Here is a 26,810-nt window from a genome sequence, read left to right as displayed (position 1 = left end):
AAATGCTCCATGTAAAATCTATGAAAAATACTAAAAGTTTGACAAAGTTTTTTTTATGTCCACTTTCAAGTCACATAGGCTAATCGAGATGGCCTATGACTAGAGGCACATAATTTTGGTAAATAAGAAAGCAAAATTTTGGTACAAAAGCAGAGTCAATTTTGGGTTCAAAAGCAGTAAATAAAAAAAAAATTTCGGTGTTATAGCGGTGAAAAAACTGATGAAAAAGTGGTATATGGAAAGACATTTTGGTTATTAAATTGTGAATATAATCTTAAATTTGATTTAAAGCTACACTTATTACACAAAATTAGCATTTCACTTCTAATAGCACATTTATGTAGTTATCAGGGTATTAAGTTTATTTCTGTGTAAAGGAACCCATTTTTGCTTCTCCAATATTAACAGTGGAATTAATCAACTTTCCGTGAATTGCATAACTCGCAGGATAATTCAGACCTCAGGAAGTGTTGCATCTGTAAATAAACCCTAAATTTTGTTTTTAAGAGTCTATTTCACATTTTGCAGTTAATTTCGCATTATTTTGTGACAAAACACTGTAGCAAAATGCATCTCGCACCTTTAAAAAACATCAAAAATTAACACTACAATGTGTGTTTTGACATTTTGTTTTTTCATCAAAAACAAAATATGCATGACAAAGTTGCACCCAAACCACTGTACAATATGCCCACAGCAGTGATCAATCCTTTAATATCATGAAAGACATTTATCCAAGAATTGAGGCTAACAGATTCAGCATTTTCACTGAAGTAACTTACTCTGGTTGAAAGTCAAATATTCATCCACTGCTGCATGATTTTCACCAAAAATATTTAATTGTGAATTCGTGGGTAGACGATAGATGGATGTTGGTAGGAAGGCAATGTCTGGGTACCCAAAAATCCAGAAGAGGTGAATACAAATATTTATTCTTGTATTGCACATGCAAGGCCATTGGTTCAACAAGTGAATTGAATTCTTTTTATTGTTAATTCTTGTCCGCTTTATGCTCAGAAAGGCTAATTGGGACTGGACCTACAGTTTAAAATGGGATCCGAACCACTATGTGCCTCCACCAGGTATCGAACCCGGAACCCCTTGATTACAAGGCATCAGGGAGATCCAGTTCAATAAGTGAAAAAGGAACCACATATAGGTACAATACAACCCATAACAAAAAAGGTTAAATTCAAGATGTTAATTCTAAAGTCTTTTGCTGAAATCTCGCAAGTAAAGAAAAAGTTTCAAATTTGCCAATCAACACATTTATTCACAATCACGGTTTTGGACATTAGGCACAGAGTTATACGTTATTTTTATACAATGCTGTTAACTGATCCAGTTCATGCAATCCCAGTACTTTTACTGTTCTTAGACAAAAAGTGAGTTAGCGCTAATTCACTCAGGCACTTGTGCGACTGTCCAAAATTAACATTCACAATTATTGTGAACTTGTTTAGTGAAAACATCTTTAAAGCATTCGCAACATTGATTTTGTTCAAAAAGTTGTTGATAAAAATTGGGACCTACACAGGATATTTGACTTGGACCCATCTGTGTAAAAGACATTTAAATTGGGACAGTGAAATCGAAGTTCTAAAAACTGCTGCTGCTGGTCTTCCTGCCTTTGGGAGGACAGTAAGAGACATGTCAATCAAACATGCAGGAACGTCTCTGGTGGGGAGAGGCAGCTCACTATCAACATCAAGTTCTGAAAGGGTCTCATCTGCAAACACCAAATATGGCATGGATTGGAGCTGGTGCAGGACCTTCTCTCGTCTGAGACTGTGGGTTAATGGATGCAAAGGAATGTCTTCGTAGAGACAGCAATGGCTCCAATGCCTCCACACAAACTGGCAACTGGACCGGAACAGAACACCAGCATGATGAATGGTGTCTGGGATGGACAGACGGACAAGACAACACATCCATAGTAGAGGTTTAACCTGATAAGTGAACGATATAGGTGGAACATTACAATCCTATGTGCATCCCAAGATGTAAGACTTAAAAAACGTAGAAGATTAACAAGATAAGTTTAGTAGGTGAAGGTGAGATTGTGACATTAATTTCTTATTGTAAATGAGATCAAGGCTTCAAAATTCAGGGGCCTCATGTACACACCTGACACACTGTTGCAGGTACGTTGACAGCAAAAGTGAACAAACATATTTCTCAGATGAGAAGCTGAAACCAGTTTTGGAGGACCACAAAATCTGACTCAATCATGAAACATTAATGTGCACACCCATTTGAATTCATGATTTTCATTTGTTATGGACATATTATATTCACGTGACCAGGAGCATTAAATCTGTACCCTTTTCTGGGAAAGAAATCTGGAAATAAACTTTTGATGTGTTTTATAACCCACTGAACTTTAAGAGTGTCTTATTATCTCATGGAATATTAAAGGGTAATAATCTTTGACTTACCCTTGTATTCACGAATGCGTAGACAGCAATCCTGCTCCAGAAATGCCACAAATGATTGTTTCTCGCTTGCATGGATGTTGTTTGCACAACATGGCTTGCTTGCTGGAAGTCTCTGGAAGAGCTGCTTGTCTGTTGTCACATCAAAGATCTAATGGGGAGACAAGAGACAATGTGGAAACTTCAGATAAAATAATGAAAAGATTCTCTAGGGCCATCGACCAGGTGAGTTGTGGAAAAGATTCCAAGCTTTCGAGAGCTAACGTCACTTTCATCTTGAGGGTAGAAGTGCAGTCCTGAGCACTCAGCCCAAGAGAATCTTTTCATCTTTCGTCGACAGGAAAGCTTCGAGACTTATTGGATAAAATAATTTTCATGGAACTGTGCTGCAGGGGCATTCCACGAAAAGTGGTCCAACTCCATGTAAATAACAACATGATTTAATGGTGTTAAGCTTTAGATGTTTGTGAATGCATATAATTTGCACATTTCACGAATAAAAGTTACCAACATCTGCAGCCCATATGCTTCACAGACAAATGAAGTCATAATTGCCTACATTTTTAAAGCGTCACACACATAACACAATATTGTTAATGCTTTTTATGCATTCAGCCTATGCCATCATTAGTTAGCAGACACCACAAAGTACTTCATAATTCTATGAAATCAGTTTATTGTGAATATATTAATCCAATCCCATGTCTAGAACGTTAAATTTTGTGGGTAAAATGTCACACATGTAACACTGGAATGGCTCTGAATTGATATTGTTCCGTCTACATTATGATAAAGTATTTACCTTAGCAAAACCTGTTGCCTTTTCACCTCATTCACCCTCCACCACTCCTCTGGACTTTAGAATTACAAAATTCTTTAAAAAAAGTAAAAATCTCTAAATTGAAAAATCAGGTTCTAAGCGTATTTGTGTTGGAAGTGATTAGCAGAAATTAATAATGATCAAGGTTCCTCAGATTTAACAATGCTGGGATACATAAATATGACAAATTGTCATATCTCTGAAAAAATCTCAAAAACTAAGTGATGCACTATAGTCAGTGTCTAACATTCACATGTTGGATTATTGCATAACTAGGAAATATATGCAATTGAAAGTCAATTTACAGTGGCTTTTCATAATAAATCAACAATAAACAGTTGGTGGAGATTCTCTACTTCCAATTAACCAACTGGAGAATATTGAAAGTAAGCAATGGGCCCTGGATGTAATTCACATTCAGCAAGAGAAAAGTTTTCACCTGACAAAATTTGTAAAATAGGGTAAGAGCTATCAATTCTTTTATTTTTTTAAAAAAAAAATTGAATTCATGTTTGGGGTATAAAAGACGTGGTTGATAATTATGCACTTTCCACATGATCTGAATATAGACAGCAACAACTTACACACAGCAGATGAACTGGCTACATTAGCGCTCCTAGAGACATGTGGGAAATAACAGGAACTGGAAGCCAGCCCTGGGTTGGAAACCTGGGTCGGAAACCAAGAAAGGCTAGATATATGGGAGAGTAAGGTTTTACGTAAGATATATGGACCAATCAGAACAGATCTCCCTAATATATCAATGATCTCGTTCTGAATGTCATGTGAGCGCCATTTGTAGCCTGAACGTCCCATCCACTCTCCTAGTTCATGCACATCTTATTTTGAAACTTTTTAGTAAATATGTTAACAATACTCAATTATATACTTAGTATATAGTAATAAGTCATGTGTTTTGCTGTTTCTGGTCATAGCCCACCAAAGTTGATGGTTTAACGGTCTCAGCCCCCCCCCCTCCCCAAGTTTATGGTCTAGAACATTTCAAATGTGTATTTAAGGTTAAGTTCATGTGGCACAATTCAGAGTAAACTTTACAAGAGAAACAAAATAATACATTAGATTCTCTTAAGCAAAATTATTTGGGGGGGCCTCTGCCCCCACATTGATAAAATTGGGGGGCTCCAGCTCCCTAAGCCCCATGCATTCGGTGCCTATGCCCTATTCATAACACTGGAAACTTCTTGAGGTTATGAAACAATTACCTGAAGAAAACTGCTTTGGTGAGAAATCACTGCTTCTTCATTGGTGAAGGAAGCCAGGAATCTCTTCCCACTAACTGCAAGTGTGACGTCCTCTTGCACCTCTCTATATTCAGCATCAGAGGGTGGAGCATGCCTTGCTCTCTTAGATGTCATTTCTTCAGCAGGCATCAAATTCAGTGGCTCTGAATTGGAAGGAAAGTTCATGAACCAAGGTGGATTGTATTAAAAGGTGATTATTTGAATAAAAATCACTGATTTAAATCACTTCAAAGAAATAATTTACAGTGTGATGTACATATTCTGCAGATATCAGAATCACTTTTGGTGAAACTACATTAACCTCGTAATCATTCATGATTCGAACCCAAGACCCCTGGACTCTTTCCCTAAATACATCATTGTTGAGTAGTGAAGTACATAATTTTTCACAGGAACAAATGAAGGGCCAGGGGGAAAAACGATGAATGTTCATTCGAGACAATTTGCCAGGAAATGAAAAACAAAGTATTTCTTTCCATAAGAACGTTAATATATGCCAAAATAATAATGCGTTTTTCAGGCACTTCTCATCGTTTCCCAACCAAGGCCGTTCTCATTCTTATAGTACAGCTTCTGAACTATCAGATGGCGTTGCGATCTCAAAATGGGCGAAAAATCGACATTCATCATTTTTCCCCCTGGCCCTTCAAATGTATATAATTAAGGAAAGTATCTTGTGTATATAATCTGTTCTTATCCACTGCAAGTGGGAAAGAAGCAAATGAATGAACAGGAAGACCAAAGATGTCTAAAGTACAGTATTTTGCTGGTTTTACACTAATGATAGCACAATAGTTTGTGAAAGCCTGCAGAAAACTTGGCTTGAGACTTTCCTGTGTGAAAATCAATATTTTAATTTCTAGTCTCATTAACCGAGAATACGAAGCATTCAAATTACATTGTTACTTGGTCTTATGTTATAAAGAAAGAAAGGAACTTACTTCCAGTCAAGTACAGAGATTGATCGTTGACAGTTATGTCAATTTTAGAGTGATTGTCATTCATTAAATCACCAAAATGCTGCATCACCTGCAAACAAAAACAAATCCCAATTAACATTCCTAGAGATAAAACACTTGTAATCTTCATATTTAAGACTTATTGAATTATAGAAAAGCTAGAAAATTCATTTTGGGTTTACTACATACAAAATAAACCATGTTACTTGCACATACTGTGTACTGATTCATCACACCAGACACTAATAATAATACACAGTGGCCACTCAAGGACCAGGATAAAATTCAAGTAAAATTCCCACTTTTCAAGGCGAACTTTCCAAAAATTCAAGGGTACAAGCAGATCTATTCTGAGAAAACCTTGTGCCCTTGAGTTTTTAAACTTTCCTCTATTTTGACCTTACATATTACCACTTTTCATGAACTACGCACATACACACTGATATACAGTGTGTCCGTAAAGTCATGGTGCACTTTTGACCGGTCACAGGAAAGCAACAAAACAAGATAGAAATGTGAAATCTTCACCAAATAAAAGGAAAACTCTCCAAGTTTCCGTACTATGATGCGCAAGCGTGTGCGCACACAGGTGATGATGCAACACCACGAACTGCGCAGCAGCGGATCAGCCCTCGCCCACGCCAGTCGAGATATGGACGGTACAGAGGGAAGTCCAGTGTGTTCTGTGGCTTGCGAAGTTCGAATCCGTGAGCAAAGTGCAATGTAAATATCGTCGCGTGTACAACGAAGCGCTTCTGTACAGTCCACATCTAGACTGGCGTGGGCGAGGGCAGATCCGCTGCTGCGCAGTTCGTGGTGTTGCGTCATCACCTGTGTGCGCACACGCTTGCGCATCATAGTACGGAAACTTGGAGAGTTTTCCTTTTATTTGGTGAAGATTTCACATTTCTATCTTGTTTTGTTGCTTTCCTGTGACCGGTCAAAAGTGCACCATGACTTTACGGACACACTGTATTAACAATATGAAGGGTCTGTGATATTCCAACGTATTGAATTTAAGGTGCCATTTCACATACTCAGACTAAATACATCTAAAAACACAAATCTCAAATGTTATGGGATATACTAACATATGAAAAATTGTTAATTGTGTAAGAATTTCAAACTCAAATAACATAATCAACTTTAAGATATCTTATAAAGTAAAAAAAAGTAAAGTTCTCCCCTGTGCTTTTCACCATGCCATACAGGGTGTGGAGTTAGGGCCCCACACTTTCTTGATCACGGCCGAAGGTGGGGATGATGTATCAGCAATATGCCCCTGGCTGCCTTTACCCCCCAGAGTTTCCTCCAGGTACCCACTTTATGGTGGGCACCAAAGCTGCTTGAGCAGGTGGAAAAAATCCCGGTTCTCCCCCACCAGGGATCAAACCCAGGTCTCTCACATGGTAGTCAGACACCCTAATGACTGAGCTACCATGGCTCTTAGCTTCTAATAATCTTCCATTTTTCAGATTGCTCGTGTTCTTTTCAGAACAATAAGTAAACGAATTGAGAGAAATCTGTTGTATTTTCCATGCAGCTTTCTTTTCCTTCCACTATAAAATTAAGAGCTAAACTGCGAAAAACTTGCCTCAGGGCTTTTACAAATAAGTATAAATTCAATGGAATTTGGATTAATAAAAGTTGCAATTTTTCATGCCTATGAAGAAAAATTCACAATGAATTCCTAAAGCCAGTAATTCATGCATAATTACCACAATTCCTGGTGAGTAGCCACCCTGCACTACATAACTTATTGTCCTCACCTGGAACTTGTCTCCATCAAAATGCCACACGTTCTCTCCTTCATTTTCACAATCTGATGACTCATCTCCTGATGTCACAACATACACTTCTCCACCAACGTTAGCAGTCTTCCACTTCTTGACGTGGCCCAGAGAAAGGTCATCCATCTTGTAGAACTGGGAGGCCGTTTTATTCCACCTGAACAAGACTCCTCCACAGTCGCCACTGTAGCTCACTGCCAGGTAGTGGTTGTTGTGTGATTGAAACGTCTTCAGAAGAAACAAAAAGGTGGGGGGAAAAAATGGTTAACTAAAGGGTATCCCAAAAATAATGCCAGATTTGAATTGTGCCATTGTCTTCTTGTAGTTGGGTTGGCAGCAGTGTTAAATACAAGTTTGATGAATGTTACACAGAGGCTTTGCGTGATCCTGTCATAATGTTAGTGCATCTAATGAGACCAGAACTGACCAGCGAGGTCATGTGACCTGACACCCTGTTAATTCTTTCTTTTGGGTGGAAATGGGGTATGTGAATTCGCAAGTTTATGAAAATAATCCCTGAACCGTACCAGAACTCTAGGAAATTCGACGTGCCATCGGCCAAATCGAGGTGTAATTTCATCAATAGCAGCAGTGACTGTATACAGAGCAAGTTGTGGGGAACATATGACAACTGTTTTTCAAACTTAACTGGCAATGAACACTTTGTAATTATGTAGAAATATATGCTGCTTCATGTAAATAAAATAATTTCTTCACATTATTAAATCTGGCATTCTTGTTGGGACACCCATTACTTCAAAGATTGCAACGACAAACATTTGATACAAAATTGACCAATTTAGAGTTTATATTCGATAGATATATTGAAATTTTCATGTTATGTACATTGATTAATCGATCACATGCTAAATGCTAAAACTATCTTGTCTTGTATATTTTATTAACCTGTTAAAACATTATATTTCAGAGGCTAAATGGAGACAAAATGTAAGCATGAAGTAGTTATATAAAGAGCTGACATTTTAATGGTTAAGGCTATACATATAATTACAGGCCCGTACTCAGGATTTTTTTGAGGGGGGGCAGACCCATAGGCGAATTTTCATAAATTTTCTCTCATTATACACACTATATATTGGATAAAAGCAAGGAGGGCCAAAAGGGCTAAGTAAAAATCAAAGAATGTAAAAGGAAACACTCACCGGACAGTAGAAAAATTCAAAATTTTCGCTAATTTCATAGCAACATCGGCGTGAGGAGAAATAGACAGAACCGGAAGTTGGGGCTCTGCAGAGTTGCCAGGTCCCCATCGAAGAAGAAGTGGTGCGTAAAACGAAAAAAACACTGTTTCGTCACCAGGCTCGTTGTAGACTGTGAGTGTGTAGGATGAGGTGGGAGGGAGGGTGGGAGGGTGGGTGAGGGTTGGGCATTACTGGGTGACCTTGTTCAGGCCAGGTGGAGTGGTTGCACTCATGGCCGATATATAGGCCCTCTCCCATCTTTTGCGAACAGCAGTCATTGAAACTGATGTTGTGGTGGTTGGTGTGGACGGCGACAGTGAAGTCCAGGTTGTGGGTGGAGGAGCGGTGGTTATTGATGCGGAGGTTGAGGAACGTTGATGTTTCCCCCAGGTAAAAATCACCACAGATGTTGCAGGTGAGGATGTAGATAAGGTTTGAGGCATGGCAGGTCCCTTTGGGATGGAGGGTAAATTTGTCAGTGGCCGTGTGCACCTGGAGGGTGTGAGAAGTGATGAGGAAGGGGCAGGTCTTCCACCTGGGGCGGTTGCATTTATGGGCAGGGGGGTGTTGGATGTGTGGTGAAGGAGAGTTGTGGACCAGGATGTTTTGGAGGTGGGGGGGGGGGGGGGCGTTTGAAAACCACTCTGGGTTTCTCGGGAAATATGTTTTTGGTTTCAGGATCACTGTGGAGAATTGGGAGAAGAGAGTGCAGTGTGTGCCTGATTTTGTTGAGGTGGGGATGATATTGGGTGATGAGTGCAGGTGGGTTGGTGGCAGCAGGTTTCTTGGTGGTAGTGGTATGTGAGGCAGCTCGCGATACTTGCTTGGTGACCAGGATGGAGGGATATCCACGGTTAACCAGGGCCTGGTGTAGGCGGAGGTTATAATTCTGGCGGGAGGTGGGTGAAGTGTTCAGGCGCTGTCCCCTGAGGGCCAGAGAGAATGGAATGGCTTTTTTGGTGTGGAACGGGTGGGAGCTGGAGAAGTGTAGGTATTGCATGTGGTTGGTGGGTTTTATGTGGATGGAGGTAGTCAGGTGTCCTCCCTCGATGTGCACGTCCACATCCAGGAAGGTGATCTGGTTGGGGGAGTGCATCCAGGTGAATTTACCTTTTACCTTCTTTGATTTTTACTTAGCCCTTTTGGCCCTCCTTGCTCTTATCCATTATTATCCACTTTTAGTATGAATCCTTTCACGTATAACTCCTATCAACTGAACCGCCTGCGATCTCTTATTGTTTCCTACACCAAAGCTACGTCCCATGCACGCTTCCTGCACTCATGTTTGATATTAGGCCTAACACCCAAAAGCCTCACACCCAAACTGCCATTTTCCGCCATGCCCCCTAGCATAAAACCCACGATTTTCCCACTAGCGAGAAATTTCGCTATTGAACTGACCCACGCCATGTACCGATCCCAGCTAAATCGTGCCCGAGAACTGTCCATCTCTATTCAATCCCTTACCAAAATCCTGTTGCTGACCCCAGGTAACCACCATCACAAAATAGACTCCTTCTGGTACACCGCCCATTCCTTTGCCAGCGAGCTTAACACTAAACACCTCCAAAAACTCTCCAATCTCTGCCGTCAAGCTTTTCAGACTGGCCGCACCCTTCCCCTTCCACTGCCGCCCAATTTCAGTCCCACACCAACATGCCCGCTATTATCCGACCCCCCTCTACCATTGCCCACCCCTCCAACACCACCACAGACCCCCCCTGAAAACCAAAACTGCACTCCCACACATCGCACCTTGGGAAACAACCAGTCCACGGACAAATCCACCCCTACCAGATCCATGACCACCAATGACCCTAACCCACTCAAAAACAACCAGACTGTACTCAATTTATCCAGCCATAAACTGAGCACTGATGAAATAGCTGTTTTATCCAAAGACCTCACCTTCTCCCCCACAACTCCCCCCAACCAATTCAGCCTACTTTTTGACACACACATTTGCTCGCAACCTCCGATGGCAACATTTCTGGGCCAAAAATCCCTCACTCCAAACTACTACCAGTGAAACCCACCCGAGCCTCCTCCAATTTAGCCCCCCTCCTCCCAAGATCCACCCCCCTGCCCACCAACCACCCCTTGGAAAGATACATCACTGCCGTCATTTCCACCACCACCTGACAGCTCATTCTTAAATAACTTTCACAACCAACCTAACCTCAACCCCCCCCCCCCCCCAACAGAAAGCTCTCCGCAACAACCACAACATCAAAATCCTCCCAGCTGACAAGGGGTCCACCACGATGGTCTTGAACTCTAAAGACTACCTGACGGAAGCCAACCGCCAGCTGGCTGACCCCTCCACCTACAAACCCACCACAGTTGACCTATCTGCCGAACACCTCACCAAAATCCGGGACTTCATCCACACCCGCGGCCCACCTGAAGGCCTAACAGCTCGTACCACCGCCATGTTAATACCCGACAATCCCCGCACCCCCACCTTCTATCTATTGCCCAAAATCCACAAACCTGGCAACCCTGGTAGACCCATTGTGTCCAGCTATAACTCACCTACAGAACGAATCTCAGCCTTTGTTGACTCCCATCTCCAGCCTCTTGTGAAAGCTCTGCCCTCATACCTCCGTGACACCAACCACTTCCTCCAGAAAATCAGCACCCTCCCACCATTGCCCCCAAATACCATCCTTGCCACCATTGATGTCACCTCCCTCTACACCAACATACCTCACTCCCATGGCCTCCACTCCATAAAATTCTATCTCAATAGCAGACCCAAACCTCACAACCCCAGCACCAACTTCCTGACCCACCTAGCCCACCTTGTCCTCACTTGTAACAACTTCACCTTTGAAAACAAAAATTTCCTACAGATCCAAGGTACAGCCATGGCTATCAGAATGGCCCCATCCTATGCAAACCTCTTCATGGGCAAACTTGAGCAAGAGTTTTTGGCTACCCAACCCCTCCTCTGGCTCCGCTTCATCGACGACATCTTCATGCTCTGGACACATGGAGAACCATCCTTGTCAGCCTTCCTGGACCAACTTAACCACTTCCGCTCCCTAAAATTCACCTGGACCCACTCCCCCAACCAGATCACCTTCCTGGATGTGGACGTGCACATCGAGGGAGGACACCTGACTACCTCCATCCACATAAAACCCACCAACCACATGCAATACCTACACTTCTCCAGCTCCCACCCGTTCCACACCAAAAAAGCCATTCCATTCTCTCTGGCCCTCAGGGGACAGCGCCTGAACACTTCACCCACCTCCCGCCAGAATTATAACCTCCGCCTACACCAGGCCCTGGTTAACCGTGGATATCCCTCCATCCTGGTCACCAAGCAAGTATCGCGAGCTGCCTCACATACCACTACCACCAAGAAACCTGCTGCCACCAACCCACCTGCACTCATCACCCAATATCATCCCCACCTCAACAAACACCCACCTGCCCATAAATGCAACCGCCCCAGGTGGAAGACCTGCCCCATCCTCATCACTTCTCACACCCTCCAGGTGCACATGGCCACTGACAAATTTACCCTCCATCCCAAAGGGACCTGCCATGCCTCAAACCTTATCTACATCCTCACCTGCAACATCTGTGATGAGTTTTACCTGGGGGAAACATCAACAGCCCTCAACCTCCGCATCAATAACCACCGCTCCTCCACCCACAACCAAGACTTCACTGTCGCCGTCCACACCAACCACCACAACATCAGTTTCAATGACTGCTTCCGGGTAGCGATCATCCATCTCCTACCCCAACCAGCCAACACCTCTGTTCACAAAAGATGGGAGAGGGCCTATATATCGGCCATGAGTGCAACCACTCCACCTGGCCTGAACAAGGTCACCCAGTAATGCCCAACCCTCATAATATAAAGAGTATAAAAAAATCTCCCTCTATTCTAATTATGTGAAACATTTGTGACACTGTAATAGAAGAAAGCATTTCTATTTGTCGAGTGTCAAACAACTGTTTTTGACTCATAAAAAGTTCAGACAATTTTAATAATGTGCACAATATTCTACAGAAAGTCCTACATAACCAGTACAATGTCTGTAGTGGTGCAAGGGTCTTTCTTCCCTTATAGCAGGTAGTGTCCGAGCCAAGGCGAAAAGGTCGGGACATGGATTAAAAGCATGCACATGCACTCCAGTTCAGCAAGGCCAGCAGTGGTGGCACACAGCATAACTGTTACAAATTAATTATTTAACTTTTGGTTTTTCATTATTTCTTCCGGGTTGCCTCAACAGAATATCAACCTGAAAGCATCCAAGGTTCGTGCTTTACCAATATGGGGCCATCAATACCCTCTCGCTGCACGTTGACCAAGCATGAGTAACATCACCCTGGACATCCTGTAGCCTGCAATGCCACCATGGGCCCGAGAAATCCCCCGGCGACCTTGAAGGTCCAATGGGAGAGTAGGTTGCATGGAGCCAAATTTTGTTTTCCAACCGGTAACGCTGAAAGAAAGCCAGAGTGCCATCGCTTCAGTGTACTGATGTCCTCAGTGTTGCAAACTGCACGATTAAGTGTCCAAGTATACTGTATACTGTCAGCGATTTAGCATATCCACCAAGCTAGTTAAAATGTATATTCATAAATAAAGTATAAAGCTTCAAAATACAGGAGAAACACAAAAATATGATTGCTGACATACGGATGACATTCTATGTGAATGTTAAGACAGCTAACATGTCCATGGACACATCGCCAAATAGAGTTGGTAAAACTTGCTGGCCACGCTCACACTTTTTTCAAGCACTTTGCAAGGTGAAAAGTTACGGTTTTTCAGGTGGGTGAATTTCTATTTGTTTGCTTCAAAAACTTTTAGTGTTGTTTACTATGAACTACATGGTGCCAAAGTGGATTTGTGAATATTGCAATGTGTGAAAATCTTGAAAATTGTTTCAATCATCCACGATCAACAACAGACCAACTGAAATTCTAAATAATGAACAACTGCACCAGGACATTCATCTTTCCCTTAGAGACGTTATGGAAACAGTATCAAGTACAGTGCTAATTTTTTCAGTACAACATACATTCTTGGTTCTCTTAATTTTTTGGGATCTGCTTCCCCAATGTAAAATGTCACCGCACACCACTGATTAAAAGGAATGAACTGTCCCGACTAAATCGGAATGTCTGATAGCCTTGCATCAATGGTTATAGAACTAAAATAGCCCAATATTGCAGACTGCAATATTGAGCTATTTGTCCAGAAACAACCTATTTAGTTGTGCAAGAACAAAATCGAAATTCATACAAAATTTGAAAAACTGTCAACGTAATTTTGTAGGTTTTTATACGTTCAAATTAAAAATTTTCATGGCTCGAGGGGGGGGGGCATGGTTGGGTATAATTACATAATTAGGTCTGAAACATTTCAGGGGTGAATTTCGTACTAGATCTAGATGGAATGAAAACTATTCTTGAAGTGCAAACTAAAGTATAACTCTAGCAACTAAGAAACCATATTCAACATAAAATAATTGTATGTTTGAAAACCTGACAATGCACTCACCAGTGTAATTACAGTTGGGACGCGATAAGAAGCTGCGTGCAATCAGAACGCAGAACGTGACCAAATTCTGTCTCCTCGTTGGCTGCCATGTGGCTGGGGATTTTCTACGTTGCCACGTTCGCACAAACAGATGGACAGGCTAGTCAGCTGTTGGCAAGCTCGGGGAAAAAATTAAGCGTCACGGGAAATTAAGCACGTACGTATCAGTATGCTAATATATGTTATTTCCATCGTAAAGTGATAATTTAACGAATCTAGAAGTTTGAATCCGAAGTTTCTTGTAGGTTAACGTTAATTTCCTGTGTGAATTTTACATGGTGGCAAGCATGAAACATTTTATTTTCCTGCTCTACACAGCAACCGAAAACCTTCACTGAAAGAACTCCATTGTGTTTTTATCATGGTACATTGCAAGCATCAGTTACCGGGATATTTTTACTTGTGTTGTATTGTATCACAATTACCTACAAAAGAAAATGAGTTGTGTTATGAACAACTGTGGCAAATCGTTCTCCTTTGATTTCATGCCGCCTCTCTTTGCCTTCTTTGTCACACTGTGACGTTTGTCTTTTTCACAACTCAATACCGACCGCAGCTATGCCCGCCTATTGTTTTTGTATACGAAACTCACCCTTTGTTTTGTAACGACATGGAATTTATACTTCTGTGACATAGTTGAAGCTTCAGAACATACAAATGAAATTTATTTCTTGAAAATTAGGGTGAATAACATATAAACAAATTACGTACAACTTGGTTTCGTTAACACGTTTGTTAAATTATATTTTGCGGAACCTACAAAAATTTACCTTTTATACAGAATTTCACAGAACTGAGTTACTGTATTACAGAGAAGAATTTATCAAGAACAAATCAATTGTGTGTGATTTGATTGATTGATTGAGCTGGTGTTTTAAAGTCCACTTTATGCACACTACGGCTAATCTGGAATGGACCTACAGTTGGAAGTGGGATCCGAACCACTATGTGCCTCGACAGGGTATCGAACCCAGCACTACTTGATTACAAGGCGACGATGCTTACCCTACCACTGTACCATCGGGGAGGCATATGTGGGTGTGTGAAGTGAGATAATTTGGGAAGCTACAGGATAATACAGGCTCTGGCAATACAGAGTTCAATTAATTACAACGAAACGCTTGGCAATTGCTCGATTTCCTAAACATTAATGATACATTTGGTACATGTGTAATTAATGCTTCAATCTACCTGTATGTAAAAACAAAAAATGAATGAAAGAACAGAAGTAGTAGTTAAAGAATCAGTTGTTTTTGCTGAGAATGAGAACAATGGAAGTATCCCGTTGTTGACTATTTAACCAGATGTTTAATCCTACACGTGTTTCTGTGGACTTGCAAAAATCCTGAAGTAGGTCAATCCGGTAACTGCACATCGCTACAAGAGCGGGTGGTTCCATGCCGCTTGCTAGCGCGTCCCGACTTTAGTGTTTATTCAGTTATGAAATAACATGCAAATATTAAAAATTTTGTTTCAAATATTTGCTTTTATTTATGCACAAAGTGAATTGTTTGATGACTGCACACCTTCTGCAATGAAACAATTATGATTTTTATACTGGTCACGGATTGCATTTTTTAGTACATAGATTCATTTGGCTAATTTTTAAGTCCATTTTATGCACATAAAGCTAATTGTGACTAGATCTACAGTTTAGTGGGATCCCAACCACTATGTGCCTCCACTAGGTATTGGAACTTGGAATCCCTTGATTACAAGGCAACAACATTACCACTAGGCCATCTGGGAGGCCACATGTAGTACATAGTGTGTTATTCAACTTCTATTCCAATATTTAGGTACAATATTTAGTATGCATGAATGTGGCTATACGAGAATCATCTTTCGGTTCCCACATAAAGTAACTGGTTGGATTCCTACTGAGGAGATGAACTTTCAGTGTTAGCCCAGCATTAAGAGAGGTGGTGGACTTTGACCTAGAAACCAGTGAACAGTAGTAATGGGATTCCACCTGCTGACTGCTGCACCCGGTGGAAGTTTTAGTTTTATGGAACAACCTCAAAGACAAATCATGGCTAGAAGATTCAACCGAAATACATACCTGGAAATTGTGCATGCTCTGTACTTTGTATGGTAGTTTCATAACTTGTACAATTTCATATTTGTGAAGCAAGGAAATTTGAGAAACTGCAGTTTCATGGAGGCTCTTAACATTTTCACACATGCTGGTGTAGTTCATCTGAAACGTAAAAAAATCAACTGTACATGTTATCTATCTTCATGAACAATAAAATAAAGATTAAATTATGCAGCTTCTGTGGGTCACTCAAAATTCCAATACTATGCACTATTATTATTCTCAAGAAATTGAAATGTAACAATCTTGAATGAATGCTAATGCCACCTCTAAGAGCTCCTGTGTGATATTAACAAGGAATACCTGGTTCTCTTCTACAAGATCATACAGTAGGAAAAGTAGCTCTCAGATAGTAATATTAGAACATTTTTCGCTAACTGAAGAAAGATAATACGCAAGAAATGATTTCATCACTGATAGGCAATGGCGTATTTTCCATGTCACCTCGGGTACCACCAGTAAACCAACTTTTTAACCCTCCAGTTGCCAAGCTTTTCGACACCTTTATTTTACCAAGTGAGGTATTTTGACTACCCCAATAAAATTTTGTGATTTAGTGTATTATTTGTTTTTAGATTCTGTTATTTTCAATGAATAGCTTTATTTAGTATTGAAATACAGTTTTCAAATTATTAAAAGTATTTAAACTGAACATATGGTACCACTAGTACAACGTTGCCATGTATGCATGCTCTAATTCAACTCAACAATAGTAACCTGAAACAATAGAGAACAATATATGTTATTTGAGCTCAACAATGGATGTATGGTAAAACTTAACAATGGAAAAATTAAATAACGAAGATGAATGAGACATATATTTTGTAAAACCTTCATTTTTGACAAATAAGAAAAGACATTTCATACCAAGCGGGGTACTCTCACAACCCCACCAATATATTCCATCAATAATAAATATACAAACAAAAAAATTGGGTCAGTTACAAGTGTAAATACAATTTCAATCATTTTAGAACAAAGTCATAAAACCACAAGTATGTAGCTCTTCAGATAAAATTATTATAGGGAAAAATCAACCTGGGGTAGTCAGAATACCCCGCTTGGTAATGCGAGGGTTAAATATATTATTATACATTTAGCTTTAATATATTGGCAATTGCTCAATATTCAGGGTGGCCATGAATTAGTGGCATCTTTTGTCACTAACTTTTGTATTAATTGAGCTAGTATTTCTCTTCCCTTTTTATCTTTCTTTACCTGTATGTAAAATCTATCTGACATAGCAGAAGAAGTAAATGTGGTTTAGAATGGCAGCAAGTCACCTAAGTATTGAGCAGCATGTCAAATGGGTACATGTATCTTGAAATACCAATAATGTGTAGCTTAAGTTCAGTGAAGAAGGTTGCAGGAATGTGGACCTCTAGCACTTAAAAAAGTGGCACTGTCTCAAGAATCAACAAATTATTTGATGCAACCGCAAGTGTTTCATACCTTAAAAATCTGGTAAGCCACAAACAGATAGAAGGAAAGCCAATTACAAGATAAAATTGTCATTGTGATGTCTAAGTTACTATCTTCAGAAAATAAAAAGTTGCCAATGTTATAAATATTTCTCATTGTTAAATGTTAATTGATAATCAAAAGGTTTCCCCTTAATTTGTGGCCACCGTATTGTATAGTGCAAGCTATTAAAACAAGCTTCTAAACCAGAATGAATGTAAATTATTTAAAGAATTAAAGACTGGTTTGGCACTGATCATTGGAGATCCATTCTGACGAGCAGGTTTCCTCCCCGACTGGACACATGAAGGGCGGGGAGTCTAAGAGAGTGGCTATTTAAAAAAATGCACCCTGTGCGCTCAGTTCTACCATTGGTTTGTTCCTTCTTATTTTCTGTGCCATGCTTGGTAGAGGAAGTGAAGGGAAAATTTCCTTGGGTAAGGAGAATTCAGGTCCAATTTAAGGTAAACTGAAATTTTATGAAAATATAGAAATTACCAGAAATTTTGAAGTTGTCAGACTTCTGTTTTTGTTTTACTTGCCAAGTTGCATGGTGTTTTATTTCTATTATATTTAATTATTTTAGATGGGGTGTATAATAAATGTATACACAATAAATAAGAATTGCTGCAGTAATGGTGCGAAAGCAACAAACTAATCTTAAGCCAAAAATATTACTAAGTGTCATATACTCTAAACACAACATCAATAAAATACGAATATTTCATAAATAAACAAAAATTAAAATGGGTAGAAACAACCACCTGTTTGATTCTAAACTTATATTTCATGTGCACGTTAACTTCACAACAAACAAGGCTTACAGACTTGTGGGATTTATAATGCGTACATGCAAGGGGTTCAAAAAAGTTGGAAGCTTAATGATGCTTTATAATGCTTACGTTACAGCGAAGATTGAATACGCAAGCATAGTGTGGCACCCTAAAACCCAGCAAGACAAACAAAATAGAACAAATGAAATTCTTAAGGTACGTAAAGTACAAACTAGATGGTATTTATCCTCAAATGGAATCCAAAGAGAGCCTTCTCAGATATTTTAACCTAACAACTCAACAACAGACGCACCAGCTCATTTTCCTCCACAAAATTATAAATAATCACATTGAAGCTCCTTTCACCCTGTCACAGCATGATTTCTACGTCCCCTCAAGCAAATTACGACCAAGTAGGCAACTCTTCAGCCTCCAATGAAGTAGAACCAATGCACTGGCCATATCCCCAATTTGGAATATGTGCAAACATTTAATGATATCATTAAAAGTGAAAACAGTGTGGACCTATTTTGCCCGACCACAATTTTGAAATAGTTTTTCTTGTATGTACAGATTCTTTTTGTTTAAAAATTACTAACAATTGTTATAACTGTATCTTTAGTCAAAATGAAAATAAATGTCTGATGAAAGGAGCGTGTGTTCTCCTGAAACGTCACAAAGAAAAAACTGTTTTCTTATGCTTGTAATAACCGTAAACTACAGGAAAAAAATAACAATTTTGAAAAGTTATATGCTAAAATGACAAAAATTACGAAAGAATGTAAGACCTGTATGTTTGTTAAATGTGTTTTCTGTCTATATATTACATTTATCTGTGCAATTAATCAATAATGTTATCATAAAATTATTGTATAATGAATGCCATAAATGGGTAATATACCTGTTGAGTTCAATTTCTGAAATAATAATAATAAACCAGGTCAAATTTCCAGTAAATGCCACTGATGATAGAAGAAACTGTACAAAATGGGCTTTACTTCTAGTCAAATTGTAAGAAAAAAAACCCACCCACAGCGTTTAAAGAAAGTTGTAAATGGGGTAACAAATTAACTTTTTTAAAAAATACTGACAAATTACAGAATATGATGAAAAACTGACTTTTACTGATTTTACTGACAATTTTACACCCCTGCTGATATCATACTAAAAATATTAAAGAACTACACTCACCTTCAGTTTATATTCTACATCATCAGTTTTGTTGGAAAGAAAATCAATTTCTTTCTGAAACTGACAAATGTCTACACCATCAAGAAGTCCTTTGCCCACTACATCAGCCAAAAATGTTACATTTCCATGAACAAACCATTTTCCAGAAATCTCTTGTGGTTTATCCAATGCCACTGCTCTCTCTTGCCACATCATTGGGTCGATGTCAGAAACCAACCCCAGTACTCGAAGTGATCCTTTCAAGTTGGCAGACAACAATGTGAATTCCCCTACGGTTAAAAGCATAGGACTATATACTAAGGATGGGACAGATTAATCGTTACTCTACTGGTATTGGCCAAAATCGGTTTACCAGTAAAATCACCTATTATTTTACCGATCTGATGTATCTATAAATATCTCATAATTTAGTGCAAACCTATGCCATTTTGTCATAATTTTATGGATAATCTCCATGCCCTACTTTTAAAAAAGTAATGTCTAAATATGCAACTTCTTTTGCATTGCATTAACCTTGAAATATGCATTTATTAAGGAGGTCAATGATTCATTTAGGTTCCTCAAAAACCATTTAGAATTTTATATCGGATCAGTACAATAACAGTAAATTTTATATTGGAACTATATCGGTATCTGCCAAAATTTCTTACTGGCCCACCCCTATTACATACAAAGTTAAGGATCACTATCATACAATGAAAAGTAACCTACTTTTTTTTAAAAAAAAGTTAAAAGTGAAGTGAACACACGTGTGTTTCAGCTATGTTTAATCTAATTTTTCCAAAAATATTGGCATAATTTGGAGTGTCAACAGCGAAAATAGATTTTGCATTTGTTAATTAATTAAATACAAGACTAACTCTCAAAGATATCTGGCTGCTGCACGCATCATTTTTGAAGACATACCATGTTCTACACAGGCACGGATCCAGAGGGAGGGCAATAAGGGTAATCGCCCCTCCCAACTTCTTCGATATATTATTGTGCCAAATATTTTTCAACCCCTCCCAACTGTAACTTTTGGATCCGCCACTGGTTCTACACCTCAGATTGATGCATATAACATGGTGGACATCTCAGATTCCATCGTGAGTGAAACTTACTTTGTAATGGAATAATTACAGATTAACAATGAAAGTTATCTATCCCACATCATTAATGGATCATGAAATAAAAATAAACTTTGTTACCATTTAGTTTCCGATGCGAATAAAAATTGTGTAAGATTTCTTACCTTTAATAGTTTGATCAGTTTCCAAGGTAACTGCATTATTTAGATCCCATTCATTTACAAAATTTGCATTCAAGTTTCCTCTTACAGTAATGTTTTTTAGGAAAGTTTTCTTGCCTGAGATTTCTTGGGCTTCATGTAGCTGGAAAAGAGCAAATTGCCACGTGAAAGCTCCAGGATAATGTACATGCATATCAAGAAATACAAAATACAACTCATATGACAGTTTATAACTCATGCGAGATTCAAGCAAGAGACCTCACAAAGCATATTTAACTTGCACGTCTCCTTACCTTGGGAGCCTTGTGGTGCACAAGCAACTCACACTACCATGCTGTAACATCATGGGCGTATTTAAGGGAGGGGTTCAACAGGTTCACCCCCCCTCCTTATGGTTCAATAAAATTACCAGAGTTCCTCTTCTATCCGCTTGATCATAAAAAATTCTTCGGACTTATTTTAGTCTCCTGAATTCGAGACGTATAGTACAGGATATGGATGGGAAGAAAATTACGTAATTTCACACACTAGATGGGACTACAGACCAAATGTCTGCAATTTCCTGATACTGTAGTTTTGGAACTGTATTTGGACTGTCAAATCATGTTATATTTTTTTTCCCTTCGAGTTTTCTTAAATTGGTTTTCAAAAACACAGTGCAAGAAAACCAGGGAAACACCGTAACATTCTCAAGTTGTTTGACACAAGATGAACAGAAAAGCATCAATACTAAGTAGCGTGGCTTTTAGAATTGTCTTCATTAATTATTAAAGAAACTACAGACGTTACAATTTACTAGTAAAAGAGAAATATTTCAGCAAGCTCTTCAGTTTCTTCACTGTGTAACCTGTGGGGAGTTTGAAACATCTTCACTTGTTCTAACCAATTTGTTTTCATGCAGTGCAAGATTATGTTGGGCACCTCAAAGGGGGTACTGTGAACATGCCAGTTTTTAAACGAGATATTAAAAAAAATTCTCCCCCACTAATCATGAACGTCCGCAGATTTTTTCCATGGAAGGACAAGCAAGGTATTTTTCCATGGGTCATATCACCCTGATAATAGTTTTGCTCCCACAAAAAAACACCTCTTGAATTTGAAATTATTGCATTCCCGCATCCCCATTATAATAATTTATGTAAATTACTGTACTTGAAATAAAATTATACGTGTGAAATATATACTTTTAGATTGACATTAGTTTTCTAAGGGGAAGTGTGGCCATCCTTGTCCCCCTTTCCAGATGTCAATTCCCCTATATTATACTTTTTCACCTAGAAGTTTAGTGTAGCGGAATCTTATTGCCGTTATTAAACAATATTATATTTTCAAGCTGACGAAAGTTCAAAGAAACTATGGGTTAAGGGGGTGCAGTGGACGGAAATCAATTCTGCGGGGTTGCAAACATTTAAGTAAAAGAAAGCAAGACTGGCTGAATCTAAGAGTAGCAGGACAAAAGGACAATCAAGATGGTATTAGTTTTTACGTCTTTTTTGCATAATTTCTTCCAGACGGCCAAGAGAACCTGCAGTGAAGCACAGAGTAGTAATTGCCCACTCAATTTCATTTTTTTCCGGGAGTTTGCCCTCGGCGCCAAACAATCTAAATGAAAAAAAAAATGTAAAGATAATGCCATGGTGCCCCATGAAATTGTTTGTGCCCTATTAAATCAATATTGTTTTCAGTTTGCAAAAATTTGGATCAGAAATTTTTTCTTACTCGCTTCGCTTGCATTTTACTTCTTTCCTGTACTGCATTGTGGCACAGAAGCAAAGTAAAATAAATCAATCAATCAATTGTTCAGAGGTAAAGGTGCATGCACATTTCATACATACAAATTTGTCCAGTCCAGCACCTCCCCCCCCCACTCCCCAACAAGGTTCAGGTCAGCTGTGTCCCGGATTTTTACTTATGAAGAAATATAGCAACCCTAATCATACCAAAAGTTGAACCCCCCCCCCCCCTTACATGAACTATATATACACACCCATGTGTTAACACACACGTTATGTGAAGTGTGACTCAGTGGACAAAATTTTGCAGATCGTTTGTGAAATCTTATTTAGCAATGCTGTTATTGTTACAATTAATACAAGTACTTTAATAAACTTTCATCAAATTAATAGATGTACAATAACTTCTTTTCTATTTATTTCTGGCTTTAAATTTCACAAATTGATTAGTAAAATAAAACAACTTTTCCTCATGAACTGTTTTCAAGTTTTTCTAATTGTGCATTTGGCCTTGAATTTTTGCTGGCCAGCTCCTTGAATGATATTGGTAGAATAGCATATGACAGTCATGTTGCAAATAAAAAAAGACTCAGTGCGCCGAAAAAAAATCAATAAATATGCTGAGAGCCAAATAACTCGCATGGCATAATAATTTATTTTAGCACTGTGTGAGTTGCATATGTATGGCTCACACACATAAAATAATTAAAAACAATTTTTCATCTAATCATCAAGAAACATGTTGCTTTTAATATTTTTATTATATTCTCGTAATAAACATCATGGCCACATGGAAAGAAAATACCACCATGACAGTCAATTTGTTAACTTCAAAGTCCAAGATATCTTAGGTTTTTAACTGACAAAATTTAAAGCCCTAATATTTAGCTACAGTTTGTGTCTTGTTTTATTGCTTCACTCTCTTAAATAAAGTTTTTATTTTGTAAATAAAAAAATAATACAAATAAAAAAATGCAAATAAAAATACAAATAAAAAATAATAAAAATTAAAAAAAATAAATAAAACAACTTTGATCAGAACTTCTTTGGAAACAGTTGTCCCTTCCCTCCAAGTTACGCTTGTTTTTAAAGTGGAAAAATAACATCCAAAACTTACGAAGACTGTATTATCAAACTCTTCCTTCAGCCTATATCCATTGACAAAGTTTCCAACGTTAACATCATTTGTTGCAGTCAGTTTCTTGAACGTTAGAGTCACTGGTATAACTTGCTCCTTATTGAGGAAAATAAGCTGGGCCATGTTTATGTTGTTTAGCTTCCCAATCCTTATGTTTCCGCTAGAGCTAACACTGTGAAAGGTTTTCACACCTGAAATGGACAAAATATCATTTACATTGAGTATTCATATTCTTAGAAACGAGAGATGCTGCAGTAAATAGTTACAGAGAAATGCAACAGGCTCCAGTGAGGATGGTCGCAGCGGCCACCTAAATTAATAGGACAAACTAAAAAAACTTTGTGAAAAATGTGAGTACTATGTTTCTGTGTAACTAAAATGAGGGGCATTCCATGCCAAATCATGTCAAAAAATTAAGTTTTCAACACGACCATCTCAGATTTTTATAAAACTTTGTAGGATGGTAGAGGACATGAAGTGACATGTAAAATTTTAGCCCTTAGTGATACACGGTGTTCATACAGCAGGGTTGCCAACTTTATAAAAAAATGTCAAATTTATGCTTATAAGGTGAAAAAAAGACATTCATAACTTTTCATATAATTATGGTATAACTTTCATCTTGACCTTATTTTGAAGCTAAGGGAGTATAGTTTTCATATAAAATAGTCTCGCATGAAAATATTGAAATTTCAATAAAAAAAAACGTATCTTCAATTTTTGTGTAAATAAGGTGTTATACAGTTAAATGTAATCTTTGTTTGGTGTAAGTTTTATTTTGGAATGGCTTTGAGAACAGGAATAAAAAATCTGACAGTAGTTGTTACCTACCCAATAGGACCAAGTAATGTAAACAGTTTGCCAAAGAGGAATAGAGATGGCAGCACCAGGCAAGCAAGATTAAGAATTAGCATAATATATGTGAATAAATAAGTTATTTTCCTGTAGTTTACGGTTATTACAAGCATAAGAAAACAGTTTTTCTTTGTGACGTTTCAGGAGAACACACGCTCCTTTCATCAGACATTTATTTTCATTTTGACTAAAGATACAGTTATAACAATGGCTAGTAATTTTTTTAAACAAAAAGAATCTGTTAAACTACAGGAAAATAATTCTATAATACAAGCAATGCGTACATACAATAAAAACTATTCATAAATAAGAACAAAGCAAATTTGAAAGATGAAAAACAATAGAATCTATTATAAGAAGACAAAGAATAAATATAAAAGAAATAAATTAATGTATATACTCGATAAATCAAACTAGTGATCATATGTAAATTGATCAGAAAACTAAAGAAGTCAAAGCACTGAGACAAATTTGTGTCTTTGAACAGATCTTGAATCTGTCTGATTTGATTTACCTTTCCAATAGTGGAAAATTTGTTTACCCCAGTGACTGCCTGTTACAATTGACACCCCACAGCACTTTTGGTTGCACGTGTCAGCCCTTTAGCACCAAGTACACACTAGGTTGGACTTATTTAGTGTTGGCACATTCCAATCGCAACCTCAAGGGAAGAAATTAGTATAATTCCCAAAGCTTAAGGAAAAAAGCTGGAAAAAGGATAAAGGAATTCATTAAATCGTCAAAAACAAATAAATGGAAATCCAGAGGGAAGTTAACAAAGAAGACAAGAAGGAAGTCCAGATCCAGAACATCCATTAAGAAGGAAGTCCAGATCCAGATCCTCCATATTGAGAAGGAAGTCCAGATCCAGATCCTCCATATTGAGAAGGAAGTCCAGATCCAGATCCTCCATATTGAGAAGGAAGTCCAGATCCAGACTGTCCATTAAGGAGGAAGTCCAGAGAGAAGAACATACAAATCAACAAAATAAATAATAAAAGCATATTGAAATGAAAATTGACTGTAAATAAGAATTATAGAAGAACTTAACTTATCATGTAAATATTCTGATTCCATGTATCCTGTGTTTGAATAATATATATGTTTAAAGGTCTCCATTGGAAGGCATCCTGTCTGGTTTCATTGTCTACAAAGAACCCTACCCTGATGATATGCTAGCTGAGGTTTAAGATTAAGATTTATTCACCTTGCACCAAATATTGTTAGCATTAATGAATGGCGCCCAACGTGGGGCCTTAACCACGAAAGAGGGACGTTGCACAAGTGGCGACCAACGTTGTGGCTAGAAGAATTGTGAATAAGAAAGCAAAGAGAAAAAGCCAAGATGGAGAAAGCAAATAAAGCTGAGGATGAGAACAGAGAAATTATAATGAAGGAAAAACAAAAGGAGACTGAAGAGATGAGCTGGACGGAAATGTTCAAGAAGTTATCGATGCTAATTGAAAAGAAGTTTAACGAAAGGAATAGAAAAATAGAAGGATGATGGGGTTGTTTGACAAAAGGGAGAAAATAATAGAAGGAACAACGCTGTCAGTCGAGAGGACAAGTTTAGATATGGATAGAGGAACCGAAAATGAAATTTCAGAGCTTGGAGAAGAAAATGAACAAAGAAATGAAAGTTTGGAGAGAGAACTTGGTGAAAGTGATTCTCAGATAGAAGTAGCCATTTCAAGAACAGAAGAAAATGACAGCAAGATAGAAGAAGCGAGATGAATAATAGAATTGAGAAGGAAGCTTTGAAGTTAAGAGAAGGAAACACGCAGGAAGTTAAAGAGGTCAAGAAAAGGAAGAAATGAAGAGGAAGAGATTGATGTCAAGGAAGATGAAAGAAGAAAGTTCCAGTGACGAGTCTGACGGAGGATGGAAAGAAGCATAAGTCTAGAAGAAGATGTAAACAAATAAAGAAAAGATGTGAAATGAGACAGATATATTCCCGTAAAGAAATGGAAGAAAATGAAAAGGAAGAAATTGAAAATAGAGATGAACTTGAGGAAAGCTCGTGGTATGTTCAAAAATGTGGACACAGATCAGATGGACTCAGATGCTACTTCGCCGAAGAGAAGAAAAAAAAGAACACGAGATGGAAAAGGCAAAGAGAGCATATATTCTATGAAGATGTGGAACATAAGGAAAAAATCTCAACAGAAACCAGACTGGAAGAAGAGATAGATGATAATAATTTCTTTACTAGAAGAAAGTTGGAAGACGAGGAAGAAGAATCTTGAGAATAAAGAGAAAAGAGAATAGAAGAGAGAAAAGGAAGAGGATA

General features: G+C 38.4%; 1 protein-coding gene across 1 annotated transcript in view; it reads right to left on the bottom strand.

Annotated features, from left to right (window-relative positions):
- Window positions 1-26,810, bottom strand: part of fs(1)N (female sterile (1) Nasrat) — a 127,584-nt gene that overhangs the window by 2,646 nt on the left and 98,128 nt on the right. Inside the window, exons 25-32 of the mRNA XM_083114198.1 lie at window positions 23,645-23,856; window positions 20,798-20,936; window positions 19,564-19,832; window positions 16,103-16,240; window positions 7,246-7,494; window positions 5,459-5,546; window positions 4,479-4,660; window positions 2,439-2,586 (exon numbers count right to left, since the gene is read on the bottom strand). Coding sequence (XP_082970324.1) covers window positions 2,439-2,586; window positions 4,479-4,660; window positions 5,459-5,546; window positions 7,246-7,494; window positions 16,103-16,240; window positions 19,564-19,832; window positions 20,798-20,936; window positions 23,645-23,856 — 1,425 coding nt within the window. The remainder of the gene's footprint in view (window positions 1-2,438; window positions 2,587-4,478; window positions 4,661-5,458; window positions 5,547-7,245; window positions 7,495-16,102; window positions 16,241-19,563; window positions 19,833-20,797; window positions 20,937-23,644; window positions 23,857-26,810) is intronic.

This window comes from Lepisma saccharinum, chromosome 28, assembly GCF_977018435.1.
Source record: "Lepisma saccharinum chromosome 28, izLepSacc3.1, whole genome shotgun sequence".
Taxonomy (NCBI): Eukaryota; Metazoa; Arthropoda; class Insecta; order Zygentoma; family Lepismatidae; genus Lepisma; species Lepisma saccharinum.
The sequence above is the reverse complement of the archived record's forward strand: the minus strand, read 5'-3'. Positions and strand labels throughout refer to the sequence as shown.